Genomic DNA, 12,500 nt, shown 5'->3' with positions numbered 1-12,500 from the left:
CACAGGTATGTATGTCTCTCTCTCTCTCCATCAATATTACTACTACTACTACTACTACCACCACCACCGCCACCATCACCACCACCACCACATCTTCCTCACAGGTCTTGAACAACTAGTATTATTATTATCACTACCACAACCACCACAATTACCACATCCTCCACAGGTGATGAACAACTTAGGAGTGTGCCTCATGTACACTGGCCAGGTGACCGAATCAATCAAGTTAATGGAATCAGCCATGTTCTCTCAGCCCGACCGATTTCTCCATGAAGCCCTTGTCCTCAACCTGTCCACCATGTATGAGCTGGAGTCGTCAAACGCGCACCAGAAGAAACTCAAGTTGCTCGCATTGATCAGCCAGCATAAGGGAGACTCCTTCAATGTTGCAGCGCTTAAGTTGCAGCCGCAATGATGTTAAGGGAGGATAAGTTGCCGCTGCAGTGATGTTAAGGGAGGATAAGTTGCCGCTGCAGTGATGTTAAGGGAGTAAGTTGCAGCCCCAGTGATGCTGAGGGAGATTTAGTTGCAGATGTAGTGCTCTTAAGGGAGATTAAGTTGCCACTGCAGTGGTGTTAAGGGAGTAAGTTGCAGCCCCAGTGATGCTGAGGGAGATTAAGTTGCAGATGTAGTGGTGTTAAGGGAGTAAGTTGCAGCCCCAGTGATGCTGAGGGAGATTAAGTTGCAGATGTAGTGCTGTTAAGGGGGATTAAGTTGCCGCTGCAGTGATGTTAAGGGAGTATTAAGTTGCAGCTGCAGTGGTGTTAAGGGAGGATAAGTTGCTGCTGCAGTGATGTTAAGGAGAGAGAGAGAGTGTGGAAGGATTAAGTTGCAGCTGCAGTGGTGTTAAGGAGAGAGAGAGAGAGAGTGTGGAAGGATTAAGTTGCTGCTGCAGTGATGTTAAGGAGAGAGAGTGAGAGTGTGGAAGGATTAAATTGCTGCTGCAGTGATGTTAAGAAGAGAGAGAGAGAGTCTATCTATCTATCTATCTATTGCCAGACGCCTCAATCCCGTTTGGGGTGGCCACAAACAAATCGCCTCCAAGTCGCCCTGTCCCCCGCCATTTCACTGCCCTGCTCCCAGCTCACACCCCCCTCTCTCATATACCTCTCCACCCCATCCCTCCATCTCATCCTTGGCCTCCCCCTCCATCTTCCCCCCTCCACCTCACTCACATACACTCTCCTCGTCAGTCAGTGGAAGGATTAAGTTGCAGCTGCAGTGGTGTTAAGGAGAGAGAGAGAGTGTGTGGAAGGATTAAGTTGCTGCTGCAGTGGTGTTAAGGAGAGAGAGAGAGAGAGTGTGGAAGGATTAAGTTGCTGCTGCAGTGGTGTTAAGGAGAGAGAGAGAGAGAGAGTGTGTGGAAGGAATAAGTTGCTGCTGCAGTGGTGTTAAGGAGAGAGAGAGAGTGTGGAAGGATTAAGTTGCTGCTGCAGTGGTGTTAAGGAGAGAGAGTGTGTGGAAGGATTAAGTTGCAGCTGCAGTGGTGTTAAGGAGAGAGAGAGAGAGAGAGAGTGTGTGGAAGGATTAAGTTGCAGCTGCAGTGGTGTTAAGGAGAGAGAGAGAGAGTGTGTGGAAGGATTAAGTTGCAGCTGCAGTGGTGTTAAGGAGAGAGAGAGAGAGAGTGTGTGGAAGGATTAAGTTGCTGCTGCAGTGGTGTTAAGGAGAGAGTAAATGTGATTGTGTGTGTTATTTTGCTGTTACAGTCGGGGAGGGAGAGGAAGACCAAGAATGAGGGGGAGGGATGTTGGAGGAATGGAGTGGAGGTATATGAGTGGGGTGAGGTGGAGGGAGAGGGAAGCCAAGGATGAGGTGGAGGGATGCTGTGGCTTGGAGGAAGGGCAGACTGATCGTGAAGAGGTGCTGGTAGGAGGGGGAGAGGGAGGCCAAGGATGAGGTGGAGGTACATGAGTGCGAGTGGTGAGTTCGAGGAGAGGGAGACCAAGCATGTAATGGAGAGATAAATGTGAGTGGTGAGTTGGAGGGAGAGAGAGAGACTGAAGATAAGGCTGAATTTATAGTAACTGAATTTATATAGCATTTCCAAGCCTAGCCAGGGGACCCTACTCTTTAAATTAGATAGATAAATGTATAAGGTAGATAAAAGAATAGATAAATGTCTATATCATTTATTGGCTTTTGTTTCTAAGTAAAGATTGTGAGGTGATGATTTTTGTGTTAATACCCTTATAGAGGTTGCTGGGGACAAAATAAATCACTTAGGGAAAGGTGTCAGGGCCTTACTGTTGGGAATACATTGAGTGTTCATGGGGAAAAAAAAGGAAAAAAATTAATAGATGTACTGGAGACAAAATAAGTCACTTAGGAAAGGGTGTTAGGGAGCTTTATGCAGAGTATGGTGATATTGGAAGGATTTATGTAACAGAAGAGGACAGTAAGGTGTAATAAACAAAATAAATCACTTAGGAAAAGGTGTTAGGGAGCTTTATGCAGAGTATGGTGATATTGGAAGGATTTATGTAACACAGAAGAGGACAGTAAGGTGTAATAAACAAAATAAATCACTTAGGAAAAGGTGTTAGGGAGCTTTATGCAGAGTATGGTGATATTGGAAGGATTTATGTAACACAGAAGAGGACAGTAAGGTGTAATAAACAAAATAAATCACTTAGGAAAAGGTGTTAGGGAGCTTTATGCAGAGTATGGTGATATTGGAAGGATTTATGTAACACAGAAGAGGACAGTAAGGTGTAATAAACAAAATAAATCACTTAGGAAAAGGTGTTAGGGAGCTTTATGCAGAGTATGGTGATATTGGAAGGATTTATGTAACAAGAGGACAGTAAGGTGTAATAAACAAAATAAGTCACTTAGGAAAAGGTGTTAGGGAGCTTTATGCAGAGTATGGTGATATTGGAAGGATTTATGTAACACAGAAGAGGACAGTAAGGTGTAATAAACAAAATAAATCACTTAGGAAAAGGTGTTAGGGAGCTTTATGCAGAGTATGGTGATATTGGAAGGATTTATGTAACACAGAAGAGGACAGTAAGGTGTAATAAACAAAATAAGTCACTTAGGAAAAGGTGTTAGGGAGCTTTATGCAGAGTATGGTGATATTGGAAGGATTTATGTAACACAGAAGAGGACAGTAAGGTGTAATAAACAAAATAAATCACTTAGGAAAAGGTGTTAGGGAGCTTTATGCAGAGTATGGTGATATTGAAAGGATTTATGTAACACAGAAGAGGACAGTAAGGTGTAATAAACAAAATAAATCACTTAGGAAAAGGTGTTAGGGAGCTTTATGCAGAGTATGGTGATATTGGAAGGATTTATGTAACACAGAAGAGGACAGTAAGGTGTAATAAACAAAATAAATCACTTAGGAAAAGGTGTTAGGGAGCTTTATGCAGAGTATGGTGATATTGGAAGGATTTATGTAACACAGAAGAGGACAGTAAGGTGTAATAAACAAAATAAATCACTTAGGAAAAGGTGTTAGGGAGCTTTATGCAGAGTATGGTGATATTGGAAGGATTTATGTAACACAGAAGAGGACAGTAAGGTGTAATAAACAAAATAAATCACTTAGGAAAAGGTGTTAGGGAGCTTTATGCAGAGTATGGTGATATTGGAAGGATTTATGTAACACAGAAGAGGACAGTAAGGTGTAATAAACAAAATAAATCACTTAGGAAAAGGTGTTAGGGAGCTTTATGCAGAGTATGGTGATATTGGAAGGATTTATGTAACACAGAAGAGGACAGTAAGGTGTAATAAACAAAATAAATCACTTAGGAAAAGGTGTTAGGGAGCTTTATGCAGAGTATGGTGATATTGGAAGGATTTATGTAACACAGAAGAGGACAGTAAGGTGTAATAAACAAAATAAATCACTTAGGAAAAGGTGTTAGGGAGCTTTATGCAGAGTATGGTGATATTGGAAGGATTTATGTAACACAGAAGAGGACAGTAAGGTGTAATAAACAAAATAAATCACTTAGGAAAAGGTGTTAGGGAGCTTTATGCAGAGTATGGTGATATTGGAAGGATTTATGTAACACAGAAGAGGACAGTAAGGTGTAATAAACAAAATAAATCACTTAGGAAAAGGTGTTAGGGAGCTTTATGCAGAGTATGGTGATATTGGAAGGATTTATGTAACACAGAAGAGGACAGTAAGGTGTAATAAACAAAATAAATCACTTAGGAAAAGGTGTTAGGGAGCTTTATGCAGAGTATGGTGATATTGGAAGGATTTATGTAACACAGAAGAGGACAGTAAGGTGTAATAAACAAAATAAATCACTTAGGAAAAGGTGTTAGGGAGCTTTATGCAGAGTATGGTGATATTGGAAGGATTTATGTAACACAGAAGAGGACAGTAAGGTGTAATAAACAAAATAAATCACTTAGGAAAAGGTGTTAGGGAGCTTTATGCAGAGTATGGTGATATTGGAAGGATTTATGTAACACAGAAGAGGACAGTAAGGTGTAATAAACAAAATAAATCACTTAGGAAAAGGTGTTAGGGAGCTTTATGCAGAGTATGGTGATATTGGAAGGATTTATGTAACACAGAAGAGGACAGTAAGGTGTAATAAACAAAATAAATCACTTAGGAAAAGGTGTTAGGCAGCTTTATGCAGAATATGGTGATATTGGAAGGATTTGTTTAAGGACAGTAAGATGTAATAACTAAGATAAATCACTTAGGAAAAGGTGTTAGGGAGCTTCCACATGAGGTAAATTAAAATTCATTATCATTTTTACCGATTTTATTTCAAAAAGATGAACAACACACATCAACGTACTCTTGGGACACGATAAACAATATACCTCATTAATACCATCCAGTACCATACCACAGAGGATCTGGTATCATAGTCCTGGTATTTTTCTTCCTTTCTTATCAGTAGTGTGCTGTCAATGGTATTATTAAACTCTAGGGAAGTAAAACGCCACATTTAGAATACTCCTCGGCACTTTATAAATCCCATCCAGGCATTAAACTCTAGGGAAGAAAAACGCCAGCTTTAGAAGACCCTGGGCACTTTATTGATGCCATCCAGCACCTTGTCGTACAGGTCCTGATAGTCTTCATTCTGCCTTATCAGCACCGTTAAGCAGCCTCGCTTGACCCCCATGGCAGCACCGATGTCCTCGCGGGATGGGGTGTACACGTAGGGTATCTCCAAGTCCTCGCACACCGCTGGCAGGTGGCACATGACCTCGATGGGAGACACGTTGCCAGCCAGGATGACAAGGCTGGAACGCAAAGACAAAAATGAGATACGAAATTCAAATATGAAATTCAAATACCATCTGTTTTCATACATGTGTGTGTTAATATATACACTCAACCCTCGGCTATCACGGGTTCCACTATAGCGTATCTCGCTATCACGCCTATATAAAAAACTACCCAAATACCTTTATCACGCCCTAAATGCCTGCTATCGCGCACCGGAAATGCTCGAAATTTTCAAGAAGGCCGGCCTCCAGTGCTCCGCCCAGCCAACAAAAGCTTCACTCCATGATTGGTCGTGCGACGTCAGCGCCAACCAAGCGCTGACTGGCCGCCCGACCGAGTCTCCTGCCCGCCAAACCATTCAAGTGCGCGCCCTCAGACCGTGAACAGTGACAGCGAGAACAATAACCTTTTTTATGATATGACCACGGCAAACGTACCCCCTCCCTGTCCCCCTACCATCACCCAACATAACGCTGCGGCACCTGGCAGGGAAATAAAGAAAAGGAAGAACCTAAGTCATGCAGATAAACTGGAAATGTGAAACTTATATAGAATGGTGAGACCAAGGGAAGTGTGGGGAAGAAACATAACATCAATGAATCAACTGTGAGGGGTATTTATAAGAATCGTGATCACATCATGATTTGGCCATGTGGAGAGGATGGAGGGTGAGAGACTGACTGGGAAAGTGTATGTGAGTGAGGTGGAGGGGGGAAGAGGGAGGGGGAGGCCGAGGATGAGATGGAGGGATGGTGTGTTGTGGTGTGGATGTGGATGTGATAGGAAGCGTTATGAGGAACACACTGAGGTGGTTTGGCCATGTGGAGAGGATGGAGGGTGAAAGATTGACAAAGAGAGTGTATGTGAGTGAGGTGGAGGGGGGAAGAGGGAGGGGGAGGCCGAGGATGAGATGGAGGGATGGGGTGGAGAGGTATATGAGAGAGGGGGGTGTGAGTTGGGAGCAGGCAGTGAAATGGCGGGGGACAGGGCGACTTGGAGGCGATTTGTTTGTGGCCACCCCAAACGGGATTGAGGCGTCTGGCAATAGATAGATAGATAGACGATCACATCATAAAACATGCTCGTTTTTGGACTATTGTATGTTACTATGGGGTACAAAATGGGTATCTTAGGGGTAAAGATTGGGGTTATGGCACCAATTAGAATTATTTCCATACGTTCTTCAATTCGGCTATCAAGGTTTCAGCCATAGCAGGACCAATTGGGAGTGAGAGCCGAGGGTTGAGTGTACACCACATACATACATATGAAAATGAAATACTATCTGTTTTCATGCATACATGTGTACATTAATACACACATACATAAGTGTCAGTACGTACATACACTCATACAGTATGTGTGTTAATATATACCAGTACAACAAGAAGGTATGATTGGTTTTATGAAGGCAGTGACAAGCCAAATGGTTTCCTGTAAGCCAAGAAACCATTTACAACGCTGGGTGGTAACCATATAACCAAACCATACGTGCTGCCTACGTGTCAACAAGTGGGTTGGTGGAGGGTTGGTGCCCCTCCCTGTAAAACAACTAACTCAGTGTCAAATGGCCACCCTTTGCGGGATTGTGGTGTCTGGCAATAGATAGATAGATAGATAGATAGACATACATTTGTATGTGTCAATACATACTATCTATCTATCTATCTATCTATTGCCAGACGCCACAATCCCGTAAGGGGTGGCCATTTGACTTTGAGTTATTTATTTTACAGGGAGGGGCACTAACCCTCCACCAACCCACTTGTTGACACGTAGGCAGCACGTATGGTTTGGTGATATGGTTACCACCCAGCGTAGTAAATGACATACATACACACACACAAAAATAAGTTTTACTTCTCATACATGTATATATACAATAAATTCATTACTACACATGTATGTACCTTAATACAGTATATACAGAATAGTATATACAGTATAATGTATATAATATCTATCTATCTATCCATCTATCTATCATATTGTTTATAAAGACTCCAACATGCTTACATCTGTCAGCCTTAGTCACCTAATGGCGGCTCTCCATGCTGCTCGATCTCTGGCAGCAATCAGTAAAATATAAAAATCTCCATGCTGCTTGATCTCTGGCAGCAATCAGTAAAATATAAAAATCTCCATGCTGCTTGATCTCTGGCAGCAATAGCAAATAATATAAAAATCTCCATGCTGCTCGATCTCTGGCAGCAATAGCAAAATACAAAAATCTCCATGCTGCTTGATCTCTGGCAGCAGTCATTCCACAGCAAAATATAAAAACCTCCATGCTGCTTGATCTCTGGCAGCAATAGCAAAATATAAAAATCTCCATGCTGCTTGATCTCTGGCAGCAATCATTACACAGCAAAATATAAAAATCTCCATGCTGCTTGATCTCTGGCAGCAATGATGAGACTACAAGGCTTAAATACCAAAATAAATCCACTCACCCTCTCTCTCCTTTCCTGATCTTCGTTTGGACTGACCTAATCCCGTTTCTTACATATGTCTTGTGTTTGGAAGCTGAAAAATAAAAATAAATCAATAATAGTAAAACGTTTGGGATTAAATATAAGTTCTTGCGAATAAAGGTGCATTGTGGTGTTGATGTGGATGAGAGACTAACTAGGAGAGTGTATGTATGCATGTTTTCCTGTGGAGTTATGTGGAGAGACAGACATGCATTGTGGTGTTGATGTGGATGAGAGACTGACTAGGAGAGTGTATGTATGTATGTTTTCCTGTGGAGTTATGTGGAGAGACAGACATATGAGGAACGGAGCATTGTGGTGTTGATGTGGATGAGAGACTAACTAGGAGAGTGAGTGACTGTGTGTGTTTTCATGTGGAGAGACTAACACATGAGGGAGTAAAGGAGCATTGTGGTGGTGATGTGCATGAGAGACTGACTAGGAGTGTTAAATATTTTTTTTTGCTATGGGGGGGTAAAAAAATGGGTAAAATAAGGCACTTCTCAAAAAAATGCCTACAGGCTGATTTGACTAGTAACCAAGGAGACTCACCTCAACATCACGTAACCATGGCTACTAAAATCTATCAGTCCCTCCAAAATAATTAATTCTATCTACTCCATCCTCACTCAAAACAATTCCCAATAGACAGGCATTACCATCATCATCTGACAATACGAAAAACAAAAAAATAAATCGCCTAAAGGAAAAGGTTAACACACGTGGGAATGGACTCACCTTTTTTGATCAGCTTATATATCCTCCCAGCTAATTTTCTAGAGGCCATGGGGTGTGCAATGGCGCTCACATGGCCTAATTTCACCTTATAGTCTTTCTCGGCGTCATTAGCCTCCTCAAATTTGCTTTCATCCAAATCTTCCGGGTCCTCTTTTTTGATTTTGAGTTTGCCCATGTTGAATGTTTGTTGTTATGGTGGTTTAGCAAGTATGGCCTCTCAAATATCGCTATGTACTATAATTCCCCACTACTAAGCTCTGTACAACCTTTTTATAATTGCTTTCATCATCATTATCATCTTCTTCATCATCAAAAATCATTATCATCACCATAATGTTCAGAAAATCATGGATCAGTGGTTTAGCAAGTATGGCCTACCAAAAAATTTCTAATACCGCTATGTACTATAATTCACCACTACTAAGCTCTGAACAACCTTTTTATAATTGCTTTCATCATCATTATCATCTTCTTCATCATCAAAAATCATTATCATCACCATTATGTTCAGAAAATCATGGATCAGTGGTTTAGCAAGTATGGCCTATCAAAAATCGCTAATACCGCTATGTACTATAATTCCCCACTACTAAGCGCTGTACAACCTTTTTATAAATGCTTTCATCATCATTATCATCTTCTTCATCATCAAAAATCATTATCATCACCATAATGTTTAGAAAATCATGGATCAGTGGTTTAGAAAGAATGGCCTCAAAAATCGCTAATACCGCTATGTACAATAATCCCCTACTATTAAGCTCTGAACAACCTTTTTATAATTGCTTTCATCATCATTATCATCTTCTTCATCATCATCATCATTATCATCGTCATACTACTCAGAAAATCATGGATTAATGTTAGCAAAGGTATCGAGACTGGCTAGACTTGCTTCCCAAATCGCTAGACTGCTGCTAAATATAATATAAAAAAAAATACAATCATCATCATCATCACCATTATCATTTTATCTATACCAGGTCATTTTCTTTGGTATATAATTATAAAAAAAGTTCTCGAAGATAAGGTAACTTCATGCCGATGCAACTTCCGGCGTGCTTACAACATGAGAGATGTAGGATAATTTCCCATAATTGATGCATAACCATCCCATTAATTGCCTTATGAGAGAACAAATCTTTCATATATCATCAATAGGAATGAAAATTAATGCTTATCCATATCATATTTTGTTTATTGGATATTAATTGAGTTTTTGTAGCTGTACTTGGAAATTAGAAAATAAAGAAAAGCAATAAATTACCTGTATTAAAATAAATGGTTTTAAAATGTATATGAATAAATAATGATGTATATACACTTGTTGTCTCCGTTTCCCCGGTAATATTTGACATACGTTGCCTGTTAATTTGTTTAACGCCATCAACAGGTACTATAATTTTAAAACATGCTTGAAATATGAATGAGATGGATAAATATGAGCAAAAATCGGGCCTCAGAACTCATAGAATAAATTAAAATCCTCATAAATCTCATAAAAAAAGTATTCCATATGAGTAATACAAGTACGATGCCTCCATATTTCACTCACAAACTCAAGATATTTAACCTACCAGAGCCCAATAAATGAAAGGAGGTGTTTTAATTATTTCAATGAGTAGGAGAGGAGTGGAAATAGATAAATGAAATAGATAGGAAGTCGAAAAAGGATAAAATAAGGGAAATTGGCAACTTGGGGTCTGTCTGTCTACGTGTTGTGCAGAGAACAGCTGGTGTTGGTAGTGTTGCTTTGTGGGAAATATTTCTCCTGGAAAAATGCTAAATTCTGGGCTATTCCAATCGGCTTTATGTCTTCTGGTTGTAAGTATAAGTATTTAAGTATATAATATGTGTGTTGGGGGGTTTTGGTGCGCGGTATGGGTTAAGTAGCAAGGGAAATGGGGTTAAGGTATGTTGTGGCTGTTTCCCTTATATTTCTCCAGGAATAATGATAAATTCCAGACATTTCCAGTCATTAGTATGCCTATTTATTGTAAGTAATTAAGTATAAGTATCCAAAGTGTATATTGAAGGGTTTTGGTGTGCGGTAGAGGGTTAATATGAATTTTTGAGTTACGTGAAACTCTATCATATTTTTCCATAAATTGTGATAAATTCTAGACCATTTCAATTTATTTTATGCGTATTTATTGTAAGTATTTAAGTATAAGTGTATAACAAAAAGATTATAACTCTTGGTGTGCTGTAAAGGGTTAAGTTTTGTAAATGATATGGGAGGGATATTTTTAATAATACCACTTACAACGCTGGGTGGTAACCATATCACCAAACCATACGTGCTGCCCACGTGTCAACAAGTGGGTTGGTGGAGGGTTAGTGCCCCTCCCCGTAAAACAACTAACTCAAAGACAAATGGCCACCCTTTGCGGGATTATGGCGTCTGGCAATAGATAGATAGATAGATAGACAGACTAACCTAACCCAACCCAACTTAACCCGAACTAAGAAGAGGCTGGAATACTGACATGGAGGCACTTTGTTTGTGGCCACCCCTGATGAGATTAAGGCATCTGGCAATAGACTGATTGATGGTTAATAAGGAAGGAAGGATGGTAAGTAGATAGTAAGGAAGGATGGAAGGTAGGAAGGAAGGAAAGATGGATGGTAGGAAGGTAAGAAGGAAGGAAGGAAGGAGGGATGGTATAGATGGTAGGTAAGAGGGAAGGATGGTAGGTAGGTAGGAAGGAAGGATGGTACAGATGGTAGGTAAGAGGGAAGAATGATAGGAAGGAAGGATGGTAGCTAGGAAGGAAGGAAGGATGGTATGGATGGTAGGTAAGAGGGAAGGATGGTGGGAAGGAAGGTTAGGTAAAATTATTGTTTGCCATTGCCATTGCTTTGACATGAAATACACCGACACATCCAGTCGCAGCGATAGTTTATAAACACAGCCAGTCGTAGAGATCATTGGTTAACATTGCCTGGCCCCTTCCATATATACCCCAAAAGGCATAATTTGTCTTTCTCCAGTCACCTTGCACAATTTGTTATACCTGCATGGCAAATACAGTACCGGTAATTCATTTTATTTCATTTCGTTTCGTTTTTAAAGGCTCCAACATGCTTGCCTGTGTCGGCCTTGGTCACCTAATGGCTGCTCTCCACGCTGCACGATCCATTGCAGCCTCCCTGTTCAGTCCCTTAACCCTGAGGTCACACTTAATGACCTCGTCCCATGTCTTTCTCGGTCTACCCCTCACAACCCCACCCCCAATATTAACACTTCTCACCTTCCTCACCCAATTATCATCCCCCATCCTCTCCACATGTCCAAACCACCTCAGTCTACCTCTCCTCATCACAGCAGCACACTCCAGTCCCATCCTACCTCTCAACTCTACCCTCAACGTTCACACCTCTCACCCACCACACCCAGTTGTCATCCTCCATCCTCTCCACATGTCCAAACCATCTCAGTCTACCCCACCTCATCACAACACCAATACACTCCAGTCCCATCCTTCCTCCCAAACCATCTCAGTCTACCCCTCATCACAACACCAATACACTCCAGTCCCATCCTTCCTCCCAAACCATCTCAGTCTACCCCTCCTCATCACAACACCAATACACTCCAGTCCCATCCTTCCTCCCAAACCATCTCAGTCTACCCCTCCTCATCACAACACCAATACACTCCAGTCCCATCCTTCCTCTCAACTCTTCCATCGTAAACCCAGCCCCCCCAGGCCTCACACTTAGGGACGCACTACACATCCACCTAATCATTGTCATTTCTGTACGTCTTAGCCGGCGAATGTCTTCCTCCTTCACTGCCCAGGTCTCACTACCATACAGCATTACACTCCTAACACACACCACATAAAATTAATCACTTAGGGAAAGGTGTTAGGGAGCTTCCTTCACTGCCCAGGTCACACTACCATACCACATTACTAACACATGCTGCATACAAAGACCCCTTAGCATGTAGGGAGAGCCCTCTCAATGTCAGGAGAGGCAAGAGCTCCCTGAACTTCTTCCAACCACTTCTCACCCTAGCCACAGAGCTGCTCCAGCCCCACCTCCAGCACACAACATGT

At 41.3% G+C, this 12,500-nt stretch overlaps 3 protein-coding genes across 3 annotated transcripts in view; 2 read left to right on the top strand and 1 right to left on the bottom strand.

The window, feature by feature from the left end:
• Window positions 1-443, top strand: part of LOC145409695 (uncharacterized) — an 11,351-nt gene extending 10,908 nt beyond the window's left edge. The window contains exon 8 of the mRNA XM_080280053.1: window positions 170-443. Coding sequence (XP_080136179.1) covers window positions 170-418 — 249 coding nt within the window. The 3' untranslated portion in view covers window positions 419-443. The remainder of the gene's footprint in view (window positions 1-169) is intronic.
• Window positions 444-4,737: 4,294 nt separating this feature from the next.
• Window positions 4,738-8,608, bottom strand: NHP2 (NHP2 ribonucleoprotein). The gene is made up of 3 exons (XM_080279872.1): window positions 8,434-8,608; window positions 7,675-7,747; window positions 4,738-5,235 (listed from the first exon to the last, which is right to left on the bottom strand). Exons 1-3 carry the CDS (start codon window positions 8,606-8,608, stop codon window positions 5,004-5,006), a joined length of 480 nt encoding a protein of 159 aa, XP_080135998.1. The 3' UTR covers window positions 4,738-5,003.
• Window positions 8,609-10,163: 1,555 nt separating this feature from the next.
• The window catches only part of ERp44 (Endoplasmic reticulum protein 44), a 16,559-nt gene continuing 14,222 nt past the window's right edge, over window positions 10,164-12,500 (top strand). Inside the window, exon 1 of the mRNA XM_080279868.1 lies at window positions 10,164-10,257. Coding sequence (XP_080135994.1) covers window positions 10,213-10,257 — 45 coding nt within the window. The 5' untranslated portion in view covers window positions 10,164-10,212. The remainder of the gene's footprint in view (window positions 10,258-12,500) is intronic.

Source organism: Coenobita brevimanus, chromosome 9 (assembly GCF_032717465.1).
Source record: "Coenobita brevimanus isolate Jiangsu-jjx chromosome 9, ASM3271746v2, whole genome shotgun sequence".
Lineage (NCBI taxonomy): Eukaryota > Metazoa > Arthropoda > Malacostraca > Decapoda > Coenobitidae > Coenobita > Coenobita brevimanus.
This window is presented reverse-complemented; position numbering and strand designations above follow the sequence as displayed.